We start from the raw sequence: 21937 nt of genomic DNA on the forward strand, positions 1-21937 counted from the left end.
AAAATACATGGTAATATTCACAGAATAAGCACTACATTACTATATTCCTGCTAGAAGGTGGTTAGACAGGATTACAGTATATGTAATAAAAACACTCGGTCATTTTGTCTAATTCTACATCATGTTACTCAGTTGTCACAAGGAATACGGAGCTGTAGCATATCAACAGGAGCTTGCGGGAGCAGAATGCAGCTAAGGGCACGAGGTCCGTTTCCTCTCCCCGCTCGCAGCGGGCTCGGTTCCGCGCAGGAGCCCCCTGGCAGGGGGTGGTGGCACACAGGGAGGGCAGCTTGGTCCGCTGGGGTGGCTCGGACGGGTGGGTGCTGTTTCACTGCCCTGCAGAGCCTGGGCCATGGCCGCGTCCCCCTGCCCCGCAGCCTGGTGCCACGCAGCCGCTCCCCAGGCTGGGCAGGGGAGGCGAGTGCCCGCGCGGCTCCTGTACGTCCCCCCCTGCCCTGCTGTCCCCGGCCCCCTCGAGAAGAGCAAATGACAAAAATTAACATCGTGGAAAAGAAACCGGGACTCCAGCAAAGTGTCAACGCGTGAAACCTCAAACAACGCGGGGAATCCTACGCGAGGGCTACTGCGGCCTAACACCGAGGGGCTGGGTTTGCTCGGAGAAGCACAGAGGTGGGAGTCACTGCAGGGCGCCCGACATGAACAAGGAGCTATGTACAGTATGCTATAGCGTGTGTACACGAGCAGCCGCCGGCCGCTCTCCGGCTTCAGGAAGGCAGCTTGGGCTCTATTCGCAGGGACGCTTCGTAGAGGGTTTCCTCATCCATCACGAACGTCTGGTCCAGCAGGTACTGCGTCACCTGGGGACGGGGCAGAGCATTAGCGCTGTGCTCACCTCCACCCCTGAAATGAGGAACGGGGAGAAGCCGAGAAGGGCCCGCAGTTCCTGCCAAGAGACACAGGCACTGCACGTGCTTATCCCACCCCAGGATTGCAAAGTCATCCAGTCCCCACTTGCTCTTCTGCTTTTCTTGCCTAGCCGTCCTCTGCAGGGCTGTTTTATCAGCCACACAGCTCTCTTAGGCTGAGAACACCAAATCCTGACAAGGAAGGCCCTCTAACCTTAGCACAGGGAACGCAGGCTCTTGCTGTGGGAATGCTGCTGACAGGGCAGGACATTTGCTCTGGCGTTAGCAGAAAACCTGCTAGCAGTTCCTGGGAGAGTTTTTTCCCCAGTGCCATTTTGGGCCCTGGTGCAGCTGGTGCTGCTTGGGGGACATGGGGTGGGGGGGTTGCGGTCAGCTGGCAGCAAAGCACCAGCAGCACTTGCACTCGGGGGGGGGCAGTTTTCAGTGGGTTTCTCAGGCCTGGGGAGCTTTCACAGACACTTCTCCTTTCCCCAAGCACCAGAGGCCAAGAGGAGGCAGGGATTCATCTGGTGCGTCCCGGTGAGACCCAGCTGCACCAGCCTGGCCCCTCGCGGGTACCAGGCTGTGGGTACCCAGCGCTGCAGAAGTGAAAATCAGAGCCTGGATCCCAGCTGGTGGTCATGGTCCAGAGGAACATGAGCAGCTCCTGCCACCACCCCAGGAGCCCCCAGCACCGGGGGGGTTTGGTGCCACGGCTGGGGCATGGCACAGGCTCAGCAGATGGCTGCAGGGCAGAGGCACTGCTCCAGGATGGGCCCTGCTGCTTCTGGAGAGCAAGAGCCCTGCAGGCAGCGGAAACCCCGCACCACGACGATGTTTCCTGGGTGGTTCCCCTGTGCAGCAGCAGAGGAAGCACGAGGGTGGCCACAACTTGCCATCTCCTCACACATGTGGGGGGCACCGCATGGCAGAGGCCACCAGCGCCAGGCTGTGTGGGTGGGATGGTCTGTGCTGGCAGCCCACAGCCCTCGGCACGCTAACTCCTCCTGGTCTCTAGCCTGGGCTGGGACAGCCCAGCTGCAAGCTGGCTGCTTGGCACAACTTTTGGGGGCCGGGGGAGGACACAGAGTGGCCCTGCTCTGTGCAAAGCTGCTGCAGGGAAGTGGCAGCACCGAGGGAGGGCACAGCCGCTGTGCTGCATCGCACTGTGGTCCCTGCAAGCAAGCAGTGCGTGCGCTTTATCATCACTCCAAGCAGCCCCAGGAGCACCCCAGGGTGCTGGCTGCTAACCACCCACCCTGCCCGCCCACCCCGCAGCTGGCCAAGGCAGCCCTTGGTGCACACATCGCAGGTCCCGTGCTGTTAGCCACACGCTGCGGGTGCACGGGGCGCTGAGCGAGCACAGCCTGGACACGACCCCAGCTCTGCCGAACACCCACAATGGCAGGAACCACATCGGGAGAAAGGCCAATGCTCAGCTCGTGCTGGGCCTGTTGCATCCAGGCGTGGCGGCTGTCTGAAGCAACGCCTCCCCTGCAGCACCCAGGGGAGCTGCTGCGGCTGCCCTCGGTCCCTGCAGCCCTGCTGAGCCCCTGCAGCACAGCACAGCAGCAGCAGGGAGGCACCAGCCACGCTTCTGCTGCAGCAGCAAACACCAAGGGAGCACCAGATGCGGTCCCACTGCCACTTGTTACTCATTCCTCCTTTCAGCCCCAGGTAAAACACGAGCTCTGGCCAAGTGCCTGCCTGGGAGCCGCTCTCCTGCACAGGGGAACCCCCCCCACCAGGGACCCCCTCACCCCCTTGCTGTGCATGGCTCTGCTGCTCCCCGGCCACTCCAAGCACGGGGGGCACAGAAGTCCCACATCTTCCCCAAAGGAGCTGCCACAGATCCAAGGCTCGGGCGCTGCAGTGAGGCACGAGGAGAGGAGGGAGCGTGCGGCCCTCGTACCTTAGGCTGGTGCTCGATCTTGTAGGAGGTTTGCTGGAACTGGCGGATCTCTCTTATGATGTGGGAAATCTGTCCAGGGAGAGGACAAAGCTGCTGTTAACGGCTCTGCCACCAGCACTGCCACCATGTCCCAGCACCAGCGGGGCAGCGAGCCACCACCCTGCCCGCATCCTCCCACCCCAGCACATAGCGGGGCCGCCTGGTCCCGTTTGTACCTGTCCAGGACCCAGAGCCACCGGTCCCACAGCCTGGCACCACGGGGCCACAGCACTCACCATCCTCATTTTGGAGAAGTTCACCAGCCCGTCCTCGGTGTAATTGGGGGTCCCCTCCTCTATGAAGGCCAGGTCGGTCAGGTACATCCCCAGGTAGGGGACACAAGGAGGGTCGCAGCTTCAGGAGCGAATGGGAAACGAACGAGAGAGAAAACTGCCTTACTCGGGGCTTGCCTGGGCTCTGCAGGGGAGGGAGAAGGGTCGGGCCCCGCGGAGGTCAGGGTTTGAAGGGTTCTCTAACACACAGGGACTCCAGAGCTCATCCCTGCTGCCTCCCTGCAGGCTGACACCATTAATGAAACCCACCCGGGAGGCCCTTTTGTTCACGTCTTCCCACACCGCTGCCCACAGGAGCAGCACATTATTTGGGATCGCTCCGCAAGCTGCTGCCCCGTGCCTGCTGGACGGGACTTCCCGTCAGCACGGGCTCTGAAATGAGCTCGTGAGCGAGGTCTGGACCCGTGGTGCCTGCACAAAGCGAGAGCCTCCCCGACGGGGCGCAGCGCTCGGCCGGGGCCTGTGCCAGCCGCGGGGCATCGCCGCCCACACTTACTTCTTCAGCGCCTCCCTCAGGTTCTTGAACCTGCCCTCCGACGACACCAGCTTCTGCAGCTTGTCGATCAGAGCCTTCGTCTGCAAGAGACCCAAGGGTTTGGGGCAGGGTGGGAAGAGACCCCGTCCCCGGGGCCGCCCCACGCCGCCCGCCCCGCTGCAGCCACTGCCTGGGTGCTGCCTGCAGCTCCTGGAGGCCTCCGGAGGAGCTGAGCGAGCACTGGAAAGCAAAAACCTCCAGCATGTACCAGGGATTGGCTGTGCACAGCTCCCCTCCTCTACCTCCCACCTGCTCCTTCTCCAGTGCCTGTCTAAATTTACAGGTTTGGCTTTTTGCAGGAAAAGAAAAACAACCCACGATGCTTCAGATTCCGAGAGGAGCCCACACAGCGGCTCCGGCAGCCCCTGGGCGCAGTCAGACTCGATACAAGCTATTTCTGTACCAACTAAACCAACACGTGAATTAATTTTGCTCGTCCATAATTGGTACGAGGAGCCCAAAAAACAGCTTAAAGAAGCTCACACACACGTGTGCACTGCAACAACCACGCTTCAGAAAAGGCTCCTGGAGCTGCAGGCACATCCAGCCCGACCCGACGGCCAGGCAGGGCCGGGCTGCTCGGGGCACGGCTCAGCCCCGCGCCGTACCTGCTTGGAGACCTTGAGCCAGGTTTTCTTCAGGCGGAAGATGGCACTGCGGTTGAGGGAGGAGGTGATCTCCAGCACGGCGTTGTAGTTGTGCAGGCAGCGGCAGATGTCCGCCACGGCCACCCACTTCTCGATGGAGCTCACTCGCGCGTTGATCTCCTCGTTGCGCAGGATCTCAGACGCTATCAAGTTACTGACCTTCAGGAGGACAACAGCCCCAGCCCAGAGTCACAAGGGCAGCAGCCTTCCCCCCCCTCAGCCACAAGCTCTCCAGCTTTTTTTTTACAAGATTTCCCTTTTTTACAAGATTTCCCTTCGCTGCAGCAGCAATAGGCGCAGAGGAGCCAGCACGCCTGTGCCACGAGGCACCCCACCTGCGGTGTTCCCCAGAGCACCGAGCACCCATCGAGCACAGACGGAGGCAGACAAAACCTGCAGACCCCAGCCCTGGCCAGCACTGGGCCACGTGTGGCTGTGCTGCTGCTCCTGCGCCCTGTCCCTGCCCGCACTTACGTCGTTGAAGTGTTTTGTGTTTTTCATGATGTAAGGAGTCCTCTCGTTCTTCTCCAGCTTCATCCAGCCTTGCCCAAAGAACTCCCTGCGAAGGACAACGTGCACAGCAAGGCTCCTTCCCCGCCGGCCCGCAGCACCCAGGCCCTACCAGCCCTAGGGGTGGCCGGGACCCCCCGTCTGGGCTCCAGGTGGACCCTGTGGGTGGGGGGGCGCTGACCAGGGGACGGGAGGAGACCCCCCTCGGCCACCTGGGACACTTACTCGTACGGGATCTTCTTGAAGACGAGGTGATCGAGCAGCGTCAGCTGCTCTGCAATTTCCAGAGCCGAGTGATTTTCAAAAGGCTCTGCTTTGACCCCCTCGGCCTAAACAGGAAAGGTGACAATTAGGGCTAATTCGTTAGGACTTCTCACAACTCACAGACATGAAATAAGGCCAAAGGCATCTCCAGTACCAAGAAATGCACCAAGCAGCCAGGAGGGAGCTCACGGGGCAGGGTCCCCACGTCCCACCAGTACTGGGATCTGCTGGCTTCGTGCAACCCGGGGAGCTTTAACCCCGTTACCACCTGTGCACATGTGCGAACACCAAATTAACTCATCTCGACTGCAGTAATTAGGTGTCAGCTCCGGAACAGGCCCCGGCACGCTGATTTCTGTAACCGCTGCCTTTCTGCTCCACGTCTGTTTAATTAATAAAGCACCAGGGAGTCCCAGCTGGAGCAGCACCACTCCACAAACATCTGTGGGGTCAGCAGAGCGAGGACCTGGAGCTGCTCGGGATGGCTTTTCAGGGGACCTCCATAAAAGCAGCACGAACAGGGACGTCCCGGTCCCCTGGCTGCAGCTGCCCAGGTGCCCGCAGCCACCACCAAAACCAGGGGGGCTGGGGCCCAGCCACAACTTCTGCCCCCAGACCCTGCACAGGGCCCTCACGCAGGGACCTGGCTGTGCTTTGGCACTAACACCTCAAATCCCTGCCCTGCCTGCAGGTCGCTGCCTTTCCTGGGTGTTTTCCTTAAAGCTGGGCTCCTCGGGAGGAGGGGCAGCCTGAAAACCTGGCTTTGTTTGTGTTCTCCCCTTCAAAGGCAGTTTGCAGCACCAGTGACTGCAGACAAAAGCCTAAAAAACCCTGCAGGGACTCAAAAACTCCAGAAACCAGGAGGCAGATCCGAAGGCTGGAGGCACTGTTATTTCAGGTGCACCAGGCCGATTTGAAGTGGCTCTTGGTTTTTGCCTGGGAACCGGCTTTGTTTTCGCTAAACACAGAGAAGTGGCACCCGTGCTGCAGCCACCCTGAGGTGTGTAAGTTCACTGCACGCTCCCTGGGCTCTGCTCACAGGCACAGCTCTGTGCTGGAGCCAGCTGTGCTAACACTCATTGCTTTGAGCCCACACACAGCAGCGCTGGCACAGGACGAGGACACGGGGACACCCGGAGCCACGGAGTTCTCCTGCGCCCCTCGGGCGGACACGTCCGTGTGTCTCTGCATCGGTGCTGCTGGGGTGCAGACAGACAGACGTGGCTGGGGCAGGATCAGAGCTGCCAGCACCAGCAGCAGACCCAGCTGTGCTCACTGCTGGCCCTGTCCTTAAACCTGTCCCTGCGCTGTGACACCCTGATAGCGGCCCTGGAGAGCTGCTCCCTGCCAGGCCGGGTGTGCACAGGTCCCGGGGGGCAGGAGGAGCCCCGCAGGGCCCCGTGCAGCCTCCGTCTGTCCAGCTGTCTGTCCAGCCGCAGCAACAGGACCTCATCAGGGCTGCTGTGCCTGCCCAGCACCTTGTCAAGCAACCAGAGGGAGTGAGGAGGGGAGAGGCACTCACCATCTGCACCACCTCCTCCAGGGTTATCTGGTTGTCTCCGGGATCCTCCTGCGTCAGAGTCCTGCAGCACAAAAAGGCAGCGCTGCCTCAGCTGGGGAAGCGGTGGGGCCACGGCGTGCCCTCATGTTCATGGGCTTTCACAGGTACTTGGTGTTAAAAACCAGTGAGAGGCACAAGGGGCGGAGGTGGCATGCCCTGCTTGTGGCCCCCGCGCTCCCATTGCTGCTCGGATGCGCAGGGACGCAGAGAGCCTTTCCTCTTTGCAGGCACCTCCTGAACCTGCTGCCAGACCCCGTGCTAGGGTTTCATGCCTGCTTTTATCCTGGGTGAGAGCTGAAAGCAGCCGCCGAGAGCCCGGCACAGAGTCCAGGAAAAGCAAACGGCACCAAGGGCCCTTTACCTTATAATGTTGGCCGCCGCTTTCCTCTCCTGGGTCAGGAGCTCGGGATCGTGAATAACTTCCTCCAGAAAGCTAATCACTCTGAACTTCAGCTCCTCGTTGGTTTCAAAGTCCTGCCAAAACAGGCACAGTTACAACTTTAATCAATTGTACTCCCATTGTAGCTCTCCTCGCTGCCTGCCTAAAGCCTGGCTTTAATCCCCGCGCTACCCACGGAGGGGGCACAATGGGGCCGGCTGCTCCCACCCCACGGCGCCTTGGCCAACACCCTGGAGAAAACCAGCAGGAAATGCTCTGGGCTCATTCTGTAATTTGCATTGGCATCTCCTGGACTGGGAGAATCCTGTGGCCCTTCCCAGTAACAACTGGGGGGTGCCTGCGCCCAGCGCCCCTCCCCAGCCCGGAGAAATGGGCAGCAGAGGGGACAAGGGACAGCAGGGGAAGCCCCAGGCTCCGACCATGATCGCATCCTGCAGCTTCTGTGCAGGAATCAAACCCAGCTAACCCACTTCCAGCAGCACCGTGCTGTGGTACCCAGCAGGAGGATACTAGCAGGTCCCATCCCTCCTCGTGTGCACACCGAATATGCAAACGCTGCAATCAAACCACCTCGTCCTCCGTGCCATGCACGAGAAGCTCCAGCTCCCCTGCTTGGCAGCTTTCATCTCCTCCCCATGTCCACTCATTTGCTTAATTAAAAAAAAAAGGCAAATTGCCTTTCCAGCTGGAGCCTGGCTGAGCCCAAAGGCATGCAGCCAAACCCGTGCCAGTGCTGAGTGACCTCAAAGAGCGCTCCAAGGCCCCTGAGCTGCCCAGTCCCTGCGCTGTGTGGGACCCCCCGAGCCTGGGACCCCCCAGTGCCCATCCCAGCCCCCCCGAGCACACCTGTGAGTGTTTGGAGACCCAGTGCCGCAGCACGTTGAGGACCCTGTTGGTGGCCGCTCTCCGGATCACAAACTCCTTGTCCCCGTTCCGCTGGTCGGTCGGGAAGCCTGCAAGGACGGCCTTTCATTTAGCACAGCCACAGCTCCGCCTGGCATTGCTCAGGGCTATCTGCAGGACGGCGAGGAGGAGGCAAAGCCCCAGCTCTCCCAGCACCGTGAGGATGCAGGAGCCAGCAAGGCTCAGGGCAGGGGGTGCCTGGGGCCGTGCGTGCAGCCAGCTGTGGGTGCAGAAGCTCTGTGCTGACCCCAGAGCCAGGGTGCTCCTGGAGGAAAACGGCCAGACACCACGGAGATGGGCACCCACAGGGCTTGTCCCTGCAGCGGGGCAGCCCGGGGCCGTGTACCTGCGCTGGCGAGGGACATCCTGCGGTACTTCTCCTTGGTGGGCGTCCCCTCGTTGGCCCCCGCCGTGGCTATGGCGAAGGCGGAGGCGGCGGACAGGGCGCTGCGGGTGCTGTCGAGCTCCCGGCAGGACGTCATCACCACGCCGTTGTTGTAGGAAAACAAGGAGAAGTCTGGGGGGACACAGCAGCACTCAGCCAGGGCAGCAGCCCCAGGCAGTCCCCTCCCCGCAGCACCCCGTCCCCGTGCCGAGCCCCCCGCCCTCACCAGCCCGCATCTTGCCCAGGGGGTGAGCGGCTCTGGGCACTGAGGTTTCATCCAGCACAGCTCTAACAGAGGTTAAGCCCGCAGAGTGCTGTAGGTAACATTCAGGTAGCTACAGGGGAGAACCTATAAGATCAGTGCTTGGTGCCAGGTCGGGCTCACGTTTTTGCAGTGTGGCTCACTCCTAAAACACCAGATCAGCACAGAGCTGGGGGAGAGGGAACAGGAGACCCAGTAAGGAGCACAGATGCAGACCAGCTCTGCGATCTGGGCCAGGGACTTTGGCATTTCCCAGTTCCCTTGCAGCAAACTAAAGGGCAGAGCCCTGCTCCTTTCCACATCTGCCTTAGGTTTATGCCTGCATCTTTCAGCAGGTCTGTACGGCAGGCTCGAAGGCAGAGGGCAGCTGCCAACGGCCCACGAGTTGGATGCGCACGGCTCCCTCGTTACCTGATGAGTTTTTGCACTTGATGGACTTAGGAGTAGTCGGAGACTTTGTGGGGGAAGTTTCAGCCTCTGCCTCGTCGCTCTGGTTGGGGTCAGTGTCGGACTCCTCCCTGACAGACACGTCTGAACCTGGGAGAAGCAGGGGGCACACGCATGAGCACTGCTGGAAACGCACGTGGTGCAGCCCCAAATCTTCCAGGCTTTCCCCACAGACCCGGCTGCTCCTTCCAGTGGGACATGGAGGGCGCTTGGCCACCAGCCCAGGACAGGACAATGTCGAGGCACAGACATTGCAGCCGGGGGGCTGCAGCCTTTTCCCGTTCCCGTTAAGGATGGGGGGCATCTCGTGCAGGATGGGGGCACTGCTCACAGTGCCACAGCCGTGCGCCCCCACCCCTGCCCGCGCCAGCCCACGGGGACTCACTCTGCTTGCTCGGCAGCGACTCCTCCTGCTTTTCTGAGGCTGCTTCTCCTTCGTCGGGGATTTTGTTGGGATAGTTACTGGACACGTACAGTTTGTTTATGTCCAGAGTGGTCTTGCTGAACGGAGCCATGGACGAGTACATGCTTGCATAGCCGTTGGAGGAGCAGCTGAGCGCAGCCAGGTCCAGCGCCTTCCCCCCCGTGATGATGGGGATGTTGAGGGAGAGCTTCCTGCGCCGGCTGGGGGACGAGGACTTGGTGATGGAGAGGGGGGGCGGCGAGGAGAACTTGCGGTTGGCCCTGGGGGACTTGGGGGGCTCGCCGTAGAGCAGCTTGTTGTTCTGGCTGTTGGCAAACAGGAGCTCCAGGGACCTGGGCAGAGGGAGGGGGAGAAGGGCGAGCTGGCACCCGCTCTGCGGTGTTGGTGGTGGCTCCGGGGCCGCTCAGCAGTGCTGGCTCTGGGGGGGCTCCAAGCCGCAGTGGGGGCAGCCCCAGGGCACGGCCCCCGCAGGGTGAGCCCCTGCTGTCCGTGCTGTCCACTCCTGCTCCAAGGCAGGGCACGGGCAGGGTTTACCAACGGGGTGGGATGACCACAGGGCAGCCCCAGGGCCCAGAAAACCAGAGGATGGACTGGGGACAAAGAAAGGCACCACAGGGTGTGCAGCCTCCCCCCCACCGTGCACCCTGCAGGCCCTTAAGGGGCAGAAACCATCCCGCCACGGGGCCTCACCGGGCAGGGATGGCGCTGATCGGCTTCTTGTAGATCGTGATGAGCTTGTCGAGGACGACCAGGGCGGTGGTGAAGACGCGGTAGGAATGCAGGAATGTGTTCAGAAAGTCAATGCTCAGGAACCGCAGGTCCGTCAGCCTCTCCAGGAGCCGTTCCACGCTCGCATAGCGGATCTGGAGGACCTTGCAGGAATTCATCGTTTTACTGAACCTAATGTCAACATCATCACAATACAAGCTGGCATCAGACCTGCAGAGAAACAAGATATCTGTGGTTCCAGCCTGGGACGAAACCAAGGGCTGCTGAGCGAGAGCAGCTGCACCTGAGACGTGTGGGGCCACGGAAAAGGGGTGGGGGCTCCTCGGTGGGCAGGAGCCTCGCGCACGTGGAGGTGCCATGGGAACGCTCCCGGGGAAAAACGGGAATTCAGCCCCCCAAAGTGGGTAGAAATACTGCACAGTGCTCAGCAGGCAGATGGAAAGGGTCGGTATCTGCCAGGCCATAATAATGCCTCCTGAGCCTCGCCCAGCACCAGCCCTTGCAGCAACGCAGACTGGGGGCAGCAGCAGGGCCGCACACCTCTCCCACCCGCCACGGGGTGATTTGGGCAGTACTGGGGCGCTCAGCCGCGGGGGGAGCTGTGCTGGAGCGGGGCAGGGCAGCGGCCCTGCAGCACCCGGCCGTGCCCGGCTCTGGCAGCACTCACTTGATCATCTGGGGAACGGTGACCTTGGAGTTCTCCTCGAAGGCGTTCATCATCAGCCCGTTGCAGCGGATGTTGTCCACGCACTGCAAGTGACACGGGTGGGACGTGAGAGAGGGCAGCGGCAGTGAGGACAGCCCCCACTTGGCATCCCCCCGAGCTCTGCGAGGCCCCGGCTGGCACAGCGTGCTGCCAGGCACTGGGCACCGCAGCAGACCCCAGAAACCCGTGCTCCCCCCTCACCGCCCCCACTGAGCTCCTCCGTGCCCACACTGCTGCAGGGCGCTGGGCAAGGACCCTGTGGCACCTCAGCGCTCCCTCCCAGCACTGCTGGGGACCGTGGTGTGGGCAGGACAGGGACTGAGCCATCGCACGGCATCGGGACAGCCCCACTGCGGGGCAGGGGACCGGGTGCTGCGGGGTGACAGCAGCCAGGAGCCGTCAGCTCCCTGCCATGAGTGGGCACCAGGAACCGGCCCACGGCTGGCCTCGGGCACTGCTGCTCTGCAAGGGGACGCAGGCAAGGACACGGTGGCTGTGAGGCAGCCCCTGTTGGATAACTTTTCCTCATCCTCCCACCTGGGAAAAAATGTCTTTGAAGGCATTTGTCCAAAGGAAGCACAGAGCAGGCGCAAAGTGTCACCACGGGCAGGACTCAGAGCAGAAACCCACTGCAGGGCACACAGCGGGGCACGGCGCAGCCCCCACCGACCTGCTGCAGCCCTCGGCCCCCTCCTGCCCCACCTCCTCCTTTTCAAGCACCTCCTCGCTCCGGGGCTTGGCGGCTCGGTCCTACCTGGCTGATGTCACTGGTCCAGGCAGCCTTCTCCTGCCTGGACGATGCCACGAGGATGACTGTGAAAGATGAGGCATCTTTTGGCTCCACCACAATTTTGAAGTCGAGGTGGTCGATGTCTTGCCCCGACGCTTTTGCTTTGGAATAGGAAAAAACAAACTCAGCGCTTTCAGGAAGGTTTCTCCACCCCCTTTCTCCCCAGAATACGCTGTATTTAAGGCTTTTTTAAGGCTCGTTGCATTTGGAGGGTTGTCTGGGGTGAGGACACGATGGGTTCCTGAGAAAGGCTCTGTGTTTGCCAGCCCAAGTCTGCATGCTACCAGCAGAGCATGGCCTCGTGTTCGGGCCCAGTGCTGCGTGCCAGGGGAGAGTCTGGCTCCAGCTGAGGGTTAGAAAACCTGTAATGAGGACAGGAGAAAGGGACCTGTGCTCTTCTGCAACTGATCTGTAATTAAGCAGGCACGGCTGAGTGTCCAGCATCTTTCCCTTTTTGGACTGAGCTGTGTGGTGCTTGCTGCCTGCCTGGGAAGGATTGTTTGCATACGTGTGCATCTGTTTGGTACACGGTAACTAATTTACTTAATTACATTCAGCCAGGAGATTATGACTTCCTTGACTCTATTCAGGACCTGAACCTGCTCCAGGAGCTCTGTGCAGCCAGTTTTACCCCGCACGGAGGGACTGTAGGAGCTTCCAGGGGAGAATTTCCACACCAGTTACAGAGGACACCGGCAGCACCGCGCACGCTGCGACCGCCCCCAGGGCCGTGGGGGCGCAGAGGGCACCTACCGTCCTCATCGGTGCTCTCCTGCTCCTCTATCAGGGTGCAGTCGATGAGGGAGATGACGCCGTTCTGCAGAGCAGGGGTAGGAGGTCAGAGGTGGGACAGCAAACCCCAGCCCTCCCGGGGCAGGAGGGGGTCCCTGCCCCAGCCCCCCGCTTGCAGCCCCGCTCCCCAGCCTGGGGCCGGGAGGTGCCGCGGGGCTCCTGGTGCCCCCACCAGCACAGAGAGAGATTTGAGTGGAAAAAAGCAGTTTCTGACTGCTGGGGCGTCAGTTTTCCTTGTACAACCGATCAACTGTTTGTTTATAAATTATTTAATATGAGCTTTAAATTAAATTTCCCAAAAGTCTGTTGTTGTAATTATCAGCTCTTCGCCACGGACTGTAATTTTTCAAACTGATAATTTAATGCCAGTAACGAGCAATTTCTCTACGATTCTTGCTCAATTAACTGCAAAACTTCTCCCAACAAAAGCCTGAGTCTTGGGAAGGGACCGGAGAAGACTGCGAGTGCTGTGCAGAAGCCTAGGCTGTAATTTAAGTTTCTCGCTGAATAGATTGTCAGGGCTTCTGCTGCAAGGCACCTTCCTTTGCCGAGAGCTGGCAGTCTCTCGTCTTTGCACATGACTCAGCTCACACACCGCTGACAGCCACCCGGCCACGTGGAAGGAATGTGATCACCCAGTGCCCGCAGGGGGCTGCAGGCACGCGAGGGTGTGCTGGAGCCCGAGGCCCCCCCGTCTGCCCCCAGCACCTGGCGCCCACCTTGGTGAGGTGCAGCTTTCCTCCCGAGCCCCGGGTGCAGATGATCAGGTGCTTGGAGAAGAGGAAGCACTGCCGCTCGCCCTCCTTCCTCAGCGAGAGGGACCCCAGGCGCCCCCGCGTGATTTTCCCCTTCTCCGACATCGGCACTTGGATGAGGGACCCTGCGAGACAGAGGCACCGTCCCTGGCTCCACCGCCACCGCGCATCGGCGGGGATGGGGATGGGAACAGGGCATGGTCCTGGGGCCGGGCAGTGGCCAGGGTGACTGCAAGCACAGGGCTGGGACGGGACCAGTGAGCGGTTATTGTGGCCCCAGAGACCAAGAGGGCACCGGCTGCAGCCCCCGGTCTCCCCCGTGCCCGCCACCAGTCTGGGGTAGGAGCCCAGTAACAGCAACGCACGCTGTGCCTCCGTGCTGCGCTACACCACGATGCTGAGGCTGCCTGACAGCGAGGAGCTTTGGGGCAGGGAGAAGTGGAAAAGGGGCGAGAGTTTGGATTTCACAGCTCACCAGACTGCGCCTGCCCAGGGTGGGGGCCGGGGGGCGTTGCGTTAAGCGAGGAGGGGAGGAAGGTCAGCACGAACACGGTACCTTGTCTGACAAAAGTCTGGCTGGTATCCAGCAGAATCTCACAGCCCTCAATAATCATCCTCTCTATCGCCAGATTTTTCCGAATATTTTCGGTCTCGCTCACTTCGTCGTGCATTATCCTGAAGGAGGGAGAAGAGAAATGCAGAGTTGGAGTGAAATGTGCCCGAGCTCTCCCAGTGGATCCCTTCCGACACCCTGGAGGGCTGCAGTAGGTAGGATTACAAATGAAGAGATATCAAGAGAATTACAGCCCTCATCTGTATTTATACAGACAGGCTCTGGAGCTCAGGAGATAACCTAGATATTGGTCCAGATTACACCTCTAGATTTCTAAAGGTTGAAGTGCTTCTTGTGCTCCTGTTCTTTCTGGGAAATCACAAAATTGTGGCTCAGGGCAGACAAATTCCCCCTCATCATGAAACCACCTCCAACATCCCCGCTCCTTGAGGAGCAGAAAAGGGATGGAAACTCAACATGAGCGGGCTCAGGACTGAGGACCAGTGGGTTTGGCACAGAAAATAGCTGCCACTGCTTCATTTCTCAGCCTGCTGAAAGCACCAGACACCGAGTCCCGGGTGCCTCCAGGACATGGAGCCCCTGCCCCATTGCCTCCCCCTGCCCAGCCCCAGAGCCCCCGGCCCAGGGCCCCCCAGCAGCGCTGACCTGGACAGCTCTTCCAGCTTGGACTTGGCATAATCCAGGCTGTTCCTCTCCACGTGCTCGTGTGGGGTGTGAGCCAGCAGCTCGTGCAGCGTCAGGATGTACCGGGGGATCTGCAGCACAGCAAAACACAGCAGGGCATCAGCCGTGGCCGTGGGGGGATGCGGGTGGGCTGGGGGCGCACAGAGGGCTCTCGGTCCCCACCCGCTGCTGCCTCCAACCCCCTGATCTGGGAGGTTGTGAAAGCTCCCAAACTCCTTGTGCTAAAACTCAGCAATGGTAGGGGAGGCTCTGGGTCTGCCCAGGACCCTGCTGTGCCCCATCTCTGTCCTGGCAGCGCGGGGTCACCCCCACACCCCCAGCCCAGCACTGCTCGAGCAGCTGAGGCTCCGCACGGGTTCCAGCCCCTGCTGATCCTTCCCCACCACCAGATGCTTCCCGTGGGGCTCGGGCTTCGCAGCACCACGTTGTGCCTCTGGAGCCCGCGGTCACCTGGAACATGGGGTAGGTCAGGAAGGTCTCCAGGGTCCTCTCCTCGCAGTCCGGCTTGGCCTCGTAGTGCTTCAGCAGCTTGTCGAAGTCGCGGTTCTGCTTGCAGTGCGCCAGGATCTGCAGGCTGTACTGGTGGTTCCTGACGAACTCCTGGTAGATGTTCAGCATGGGCAGCAGGATGTCGAACAGGTCGGCTGCGAGCAGAGAGGCGCAGCAGGGAGGTGGGCGCGATGCCCCTGCCCCGCCTGGCCTGGGCTCTGCCTGCCACTGCCCCCGGCTGAGCACGGGGCTGTGGCTGCAGGGCCGGGGGCTGCAGGGCTGGGGGCTGCAGGGGCCCCCACGCTGGGACACCCGGGACATGGGGACCTGAGCATGGCTGGGATGAGTGCACGCGCCCCATGAAGAGCCCCTGCCAGCTGCTAGCTGGGGGACTGATCAGCGTGCTCACATCGCAGAACTGGGATCACAGAAACTGGTTGGGTTTTGATGGTTTTTGTTGTGTTTTTATGCTCAAGCCCTTGCCTCCATGCCCGACGTTACCAAGGCCAAGGGGCTGGCAGCGACGTGCCACCAATTAGCAGAAAGTCTGCTCAGCCTCGTTAGGACGAGCAGTGCAAACCAGAGGGTGGAGCACGACCCGCAGCAGGGGTGGGGTGAGGGGCACTCACCCAGCACGAGCGTTGGCCAGCTGGATATTCTCGCTTTCAGGCCTTGGTAAAAGATTTGGTGCAAAAACATGATCGTTTCGCTGGAAGATAAACCCAGAGGTGAAAGGCAGATGAAGGAGAAGCAGATAATGAATGATTACACCAAACCACTGACCCAGCTGGGGCACAGGGGAGCCCCCAGGTAGCCCAGGGACATGGCCCTACAAGGGAGGTCCCCTGGGGCATGTAGGGGATGGTGGGCGAGGACAGAGGAGCCGCCTGGAAGCTGCCCTCAGACCCCCGATGTGTGGGGACGAGCCCCCTGCTCCTCCCAGCCCAGCCCCACAAACACATCGGGTTCTCTGTGCACAGCCCCACGAACACCATTAATTTCTCTGCACAGCCCCACAAACACCATTAATTTCTCTGCACAGCCCCACACATCGCTCTGCAAATCCCGGTCCCCCCAGCTCTGGCTGGGAGCTGATTGGGATTCCCCTTTGCTCTCACTTCTGCTCCCTTTGGGAAATTGATGCCTTCTGCTGCTGTCTCATCTCTGTTTGCTGGATTTGTTTAATTTCCAGTGGCTGATAAATCACCTTGGTGCTCTCCCCGCCAGGCAGCCCTGCCTGCATCCCTGCCCAATGCGCCTCATCCCCCAGCCCTGCCCGGTGGCTCCGGTTGCTGCACTGCGCCGCGCCAGCTCCCTGCCACATGCAGCCACGCTGCCTCCATCCCCTGTGCCCTGCGGGACCTTTCCACCCCCTCCCAGCACTGTCACCGCAGACACCTCCCCAGCACACCCCCATCCGAGCCCTGCATGTCCCAAAGCCCTGCTGCAGGCTCCGGGGAGCACCCCAGCACCCGTCCCTGGGAGCCCCGAGCCTCCCCAAGCGCCCCCTGCCCCGTGCCCTCTGACGAAGCCCCCCAGGCTGGCACCCACCTGTTGAGGAAGATGCTGCTGACATCGTCGTGCGTGATGGGGGGCTTCTTGGAGCTGGCTGCCATCCGCAGGGGCCGCAGGAAGTTGTTGACGAGGATGTGCAGCTGCTGCACGTACTCGGCCTCGGCCTCCAGCATGCTGAACACCACCTGGTTCCTCTTGCGCATGCTGTCGGCGTGGGGGGACCTGATGTAGTCCTGGATGATGGTCTTCCACTTTCTGCGGCACAGCCAGCCCCGCAGGAAGCTCTGCACCTGCCGAGCGAGTGGGGGCTTTCATTCATAGGGGAATTTAAAACCCCTATGGAAAGAGAGGCTGTTGCGTTAACTCCTGCCCTCCTGCTGCACAGACACCGTGCCCGGCACCTTCCCACAGCAGGACCACGGACCCCAAACACAACCTAAATGCAGGATTCATGGCCTATGCCCTGCAGGTGCCCGGGGAGGCTCCAGGGCAGCACCCATGCCTTGATGTGCTCGCCCTGTGCCGCTGAGCACGGCGTGGAGCTGGAGCAGGGCATGCAGTGAGTGGCGCCTGCTGTGCAGCACGGCGTGCTCTCACCAAGGGCAGTCAATTTGCAGCAGGTTTCACTGCAGGGGCTGTTGCTTCCTGCAGAGAATTCTGCTTGGGCAGTGGTTTTTCTTCTTAAAAACACAAGGGTTAACCACAGCCCCTGGAGAAGTGGCACGTAAGAAGGTGCGATTTGTGTGTGAGCTGGCCATGGCTGCTCAGTCACCAGGGGAGAGCAAAGAGCACCTGACGGAGCAAAGAGCCAGCAGAAGGACGCCCAGATTTACAGGGCACGTTCACCTCCTCACAGCCTCGATGAGCAGCAATGATCCCTGATATCTGCTCCAGCAGCTCCCCCACAGCCTGCTCCAGGAGAGCAAGGATCGCGCTTCCAGCCCTCAGCCTGTCCCCGCGGGTCCCCCAGCTGGGTCAAACCTTTTTGATTTTCTTGATGTCGCTGTCGTCATCACTCGGAGCGCTGCTCTGCACGGACTGGATGCGCTCGTGGTCCTTGAGCAGGGAGGCGATCTGCGGGCACAGGGACAGCGTGAGTGGGGCTCGCCGTGACCACCCCAGCGCCCCTGCACCGTGCCAGCAGCCGGCACGCGCTCGGGATGCCCTGAGGATGTGAGCATCGGGCTCATTCTGTCCTCAGTGGGACATCAGCGAAGAGCCAAAAGAGGACGTGTCCCACACCCATCAGGTGCTGGAAGCCTCCCTGCATCACCGACCACATGGCACAACTGGAGACCTTGCTGGGTGCCAAACACCGGCTGCACCACTGCTGCCTGGGGGCACCTCCACGTGCCGTGCCGGAGAAGTGAGTTGGAGAGAAAGGGGCAGAAAGATCTGAAGTCCCTGAAGCTTGCAGAGAGGGACAAACTTCGATTCAGTCACAGCTTTACAGCACAAATTTGGCTGAATCTATTTTTAGCTTTACGCATTTGAATTTTTAGCTTCTTGCTGCCGTACCCATCGCCCTATCCCCAGCGCTGCAACTTATTCCTAAAGCTACAGGGAAGGGTAAGAAAAAACAAAAAGTGCTACCCAGAAAATAAAAAGGGACACATGAACTAAGCATGTGCTGGTCTTTGGAGAGCTGGGCTGGCAGGAAGGAAGCAAGGTCCGTGAGAGCACGGCTGTCCTGCGGGCGGGCAGAGGCAGAGCTGCTTCTGCCGCACGGTCGCAGCCCAGGAAAAGGAAGTTATTTCTACAAATTTCTGAGCGTTTTAAATGAATTGCCTCTTCCAAACTTTAACAAAATGCCACATTTTTCATGCAATCATTAGGTAGAAAATGCTTTGTGTCCCTCTGATCACTGCCTGTGAACGAAGCTCAGCAGTGCTGGTGGATGTTCTGGATCGAGCCATGACCAGGGGAACCCCCGGAGCCCTTCAGGGCCCTGCATGGCCATGGGGTCACTGCAGGCTTCCCCTGTTCCCGTCCCTAGAACTGCTTTTGGGAAGAGGTGGCTCGAGGCCTCCAGCAGCTCCTCTCCCCTCTGCACTCACACGGAGCCTCAACTCTCCAAGCAGCGCCTGCACCTCGAATCTCAGTGCCTGCCAGCACCACCCCATGATCCGCACCCTGGCTGGCAGCTGACTTGTGACTAGGGCTGATCAAACACAGCTTCCTAAAAAATGAAGTGGGGTTATTTTGGATTCCCTATCGGTTAATGGCTGGAAATAATCCTTCCCGGGGCTGGAAGTGAAGTTTATGCTGTTTGGCTGATGAACACACGCAGCATGGGAAAAGGACTGGGGGTTGGGGGGTCTCGTGCTTTTTGGTGGTTGTTGTTTTGTTTAATTGAGTAAGCAAAATTTGCACATTAAAGTAGAAGCTGATCATTTGATCTCTACTTCAAAGCCTGCAGATGAGTGAAAAAAAAACAGCGCAAGGTAAAAGCCCAAGTACCCGTGCCCGGGGAAGCGCTGCGGAGCTGCAGCTCCCTCCAGCCCCTGCCCCGTGGTTTTAACCCACAGCCCCGGGCTGGGCGCTGCGACACCCGCACCTCCCCGGGCAAAAACACCGACGGGCAGCAGCGAAGCCTTAATCCTGGTGGGAAATGTGATGGGAACTTGGCCCACGGTGGGGCCAGAGGGGGGACAGGGACGTCACGTAATGACACAACAAGCAGGTGGAGGGCTTGGGCACCGCTCCTGCTGTGCTGGAGAGCACAAACTCAGTGGTGCCACGGCTGCTCCCGGGGCAGCCCCAGGGGCGAGGAGCCGACAGCTCCAGGCAGCAGCCACAGCACCCCGGCGGCACCCGTGCTGTGCAGTGTGGGGATGCCGGGGGCTGCAGCCCTGCTGGGGGGCAGGTGGGGGGCAGGGGACACGCTCAGCCCTCGGAGCTGGCTGCTGAGTCACGGCGGTGTCTCGGAGCCTCGCCTGCCCTCACCCAAACCACTCAGCCTGCCCACGGCCGAGCTGCTGGCCTCGGGAGCAGCTCCCGTTGGAAAGAGAGCCCCTTCCAAGTGAACTGGTTTATTTACAGCGTGGTTTATGTTCATTCCCTGATGTATTTAGGTTACCAGAACGGCTGCAGCTTGCAGCTGGCAAAGGCAGTGTCCCTCCCCAAGGCGATCCAGCCTCCCCGTTCCCATTCCTGTTACTCCTGCAGCTCTGCAGTGCCCGAAAACACCAGGCACAGCCCGCACAGAGGTGTCCAACCATGGTGTGCATGATGAAAATTACAGAGGGCAAAACGTTACAGCAAGGAGGCCCCATCTCTCCCCACTACCTCATACCAGGACTCGCCAGCCCCTTCCCCAGCCCTCTCTGATGGAGCAAACGTTCCCCTGCCCCGGCAGTCACAGCCACTCACGTAACAGGAACCCCAAATCCTGGAAACTGCTCCATGCCCGTGACACCCTCACCCCTCTCTGCATGAGGATCAGGCTGGGGTTCACTAAACAAGTGTAAAAGCAAGACCGAGGTGCCCACAGGACCACGGTCCGAGCCCAGCGCAGCGAAGCCAGGCTCCGTACCTCTGCCTTCAGGCGCTCGATCTCGATTTCCCCATCTTCAATCTGTTGTCGAAGTTGCTTGGCAACAGTTTTCTCAGTTTCCACAATCTGAAGTAAATGGAGGTACTTCTGCATCAAAGCCTCGTGCTCCGTGGCCAGGTTCCTGTAGCTGCAGGCAGACGCGGCCGTTAGCACGGCTCCTGGCTCCCTGCTCCCCACCACGGCCCCCGTGCCTCCCCAGGGACCCCACCATGAGCCGCTTGGGCTTGCTGGGGCTGCATCCTGCCCCCCTGGCAGCACGGGTTTGCCACATGCTTGGGGGGATGCACAGGTAGCAGGGCACGGCCAAGGTTTGCTGCTGCGGTGCTTCCATCACTCACTGCTACCGGCCCCATGCGTGGGGCACTTTGGTTTGGGACTGGTCAAGGAGGAGAGGATTTGGGTTCCGCGGGAAGGTTGCAGACAGTAAAGATAATGCAGATTTTAAGGGAACGGCAGGGCAATAAAATGAAACAAAAATCACGACCAAACCTCTCACTGCAGGGCGACACGCGGGGCCCACAGCCCTCACCTGGCGTGAGCGATCGCCGCCACCCACTCGTCGCAGTCCTTGGCGTCCTCGGTGCGCAGCTCCAGGGTCTTCTGGTTCTCGTGGGTGAAGTTCACGGTAAAGTAATGCTGCGGGGGCAAGGGGGGGGTCACTGCTCGCTCACGGGGCCGTCAGGAAGGCCCCTTATGGTCAGCCGCACGCTGCTTGGTTTTAAATAAAGCCCTTGGAAGTCCTGCCTCGGGAGCACGCGGGGACATAGGGCCATGGGGAGGGGGAAGATGCTGCCGGCTGGCCAAGAGGCTCAGCCCCACCGCGGGCACTGATGGGGACACGAAATGCTGGGAGGTGACGGCTGCTGGGCAAATGCTGTTTGCAGCCACGTAAAAGAACCACAGCCAGGAGGCTGAAGCCCTGGACAGAGCCTCACCACGGGGCAGGGGCTGAGCAGGACTCGGTGCCGGACCCACCGCGGCCCCTGGTGCCAGGGCGAAGCCGCGGCCCCACGTGTGGCAGCGCCAGCGCCGGGCGGCTCTCGGGGCCGGCAGCATAGCAGGACGCGGCACGGCAGCTATATTTAGCCTCCCTTGACATTTACAGTATTTGTGTTAATTGTGCTGGCGGTGGCAGCCCGCGCTGGCTCGCGGTTTGTGCCGTTGGAGCGCTTGCTGCTGTCTCCTTGGAGACCGGTAACGCGGCAGCGCCAGATCCCACCGCCGGCGGCTGGACCAAGGCGAAACCCACTGGGAGCAGCTCCTCCTGGCACCAGCTCCTCAGCCGCTCAGCTTAACACGGGTCCTGAATTAACGGGGCAAAAAACAACACCCAACAAGGACAGGGCTGATGCAGCCGCGGCTCTGAGGACGGCGGGCAGCGAGCACGAGCTCCTGCACTTCTGTCCAGGGAGCCCAAATGCTGCTGGAGCTGTTGGCTTCTCGAGCCGTGCAGGTTGTTGGGCCTCCCTGGTGCATGCCCAGCTCTCTTATACCCCTTCCCCTGCAAACAGGGCTAACTAAGCAGCTTGTCCAGTCCACAAGCCCAGAAACCCTCCCCTGGAGCACAGGCCCCAGGAACATCCCCAGCCCCACAAGGACACGGCCACAGCGCTCCTGGCCCTGCCACCTGCCTGCAAGGACGTGCTTGGGGGGCAAACCCAGCTCAGCCCCCACGTCCCCGGGGCTCCCACTGCAGCAGGACGTGTGCCGGGCAAGGCTCACAGCACAAATGGCCCCAAAAATCAGTGGTGTGTGTGTGGCAAGCAGCACCGAGCCCCCTGCACACCAAGGGGATGCTGCCCCCCGGCCACCCCTCGTGCTCCAGTGCCAGGTCCTGGGAGCCACGAGCAGGGCGCAGCTCGCGCTGTCACTCCGTTACCCACAGACAATACCCAGGAA

General features: G+C 60.7%; 1 protein-coding gene across 1 annotated transcript in view; it reads right to left on the reverse strand.

Moving 5' to 3' along the window:
- Positions 1-693: 693 nt before the first annotated feature.
- RASGRF1 (Ras protein specific guanine nucleotide releasing factor 1) overlaps positions 694-21937 on the reverse strand; it is a gene marked incomplete at its 5' end in the record, with an annotated part of 30325 nt that continues 9081 nt past the window's right edge. The window contains 26 exons of the mRNA XM_084293384.1: positions 694-818; positions 2779-2847; positions 3054-3171; positions 3607-3686; positions 4254-4451; positions 4767-4851; positions 5028-5131; positions 6589-6649; positions 6989-7101; positions 7874-7980; positions 8277-8447; positions 8989-9114; positions 9410-9780; positions 10139-10387; positions 10845-10927; positions 11638-11774; positions 12427-12490; positions 13185-13345; positions 13777-13895; positions 14440-14549; positions 14929-15122; positions 15597-15676; positions 16519-16772; positions 17464-17556; positions 20018-20165; positions 20568-20674. Of these exons, the coding sequence (XP_084149510.1) occupies positions 726-818; positions 2779-2847; positions 3054-3171; positions 3607-3686; positions 4254-4451; positions 4767-4851; positions 5028-5131; positions 6589-6649; positions 6989-7101; positions 7874-7980; positions 8277-8447; positions 8989-9114; positions 9410-9780; positions 10139-10387; positions 10845-10927; positions 11638-11774; positions 12427-12490; positions 13185-13345; positions 13777-13895; positions 14440-14549; positions 14929-15122; positions 15597-15676; positions 16519-16772; positions 17464-17556; positions 20018-20165; positions 20568-20674 (3495 nt within the window). The 3' untranslated portion in view covers positions 694-725. The remainder of the gene's footprint in view (positions 819-2778; positions 2848-3053; positions 3172-3606; positions 3687-4253; positions 4452-4766; positions 4852-5027; positions 5132-6588; positions 6650-6988; positions 7102-7873; positions 7981-8276; positions 8448-8988; positions 9115-9409; positions 9781-10138; positions 10388-10844; positions 10928-11637; positions 11775-12426; positions 12491-13184; positions 13346-13776; positions 13896-14439; positions 14550-14928; positions 15123-15596; positions 15677-16518; positions 16773-17463; positions 17557-20017; positions 20166-20567; positions 20675-21937) is intronic.

Source organism: Netta rufina (assembly GCF_964035555.1).
Source record: "Netta rufina genome assembly, chromosome: 11".
Classification (NCBI taxonomy): Eukaryota; Metazoa; Chordata; class Aves; order Anseriformes; family Anatidae; genus Netta; species Netta rufina.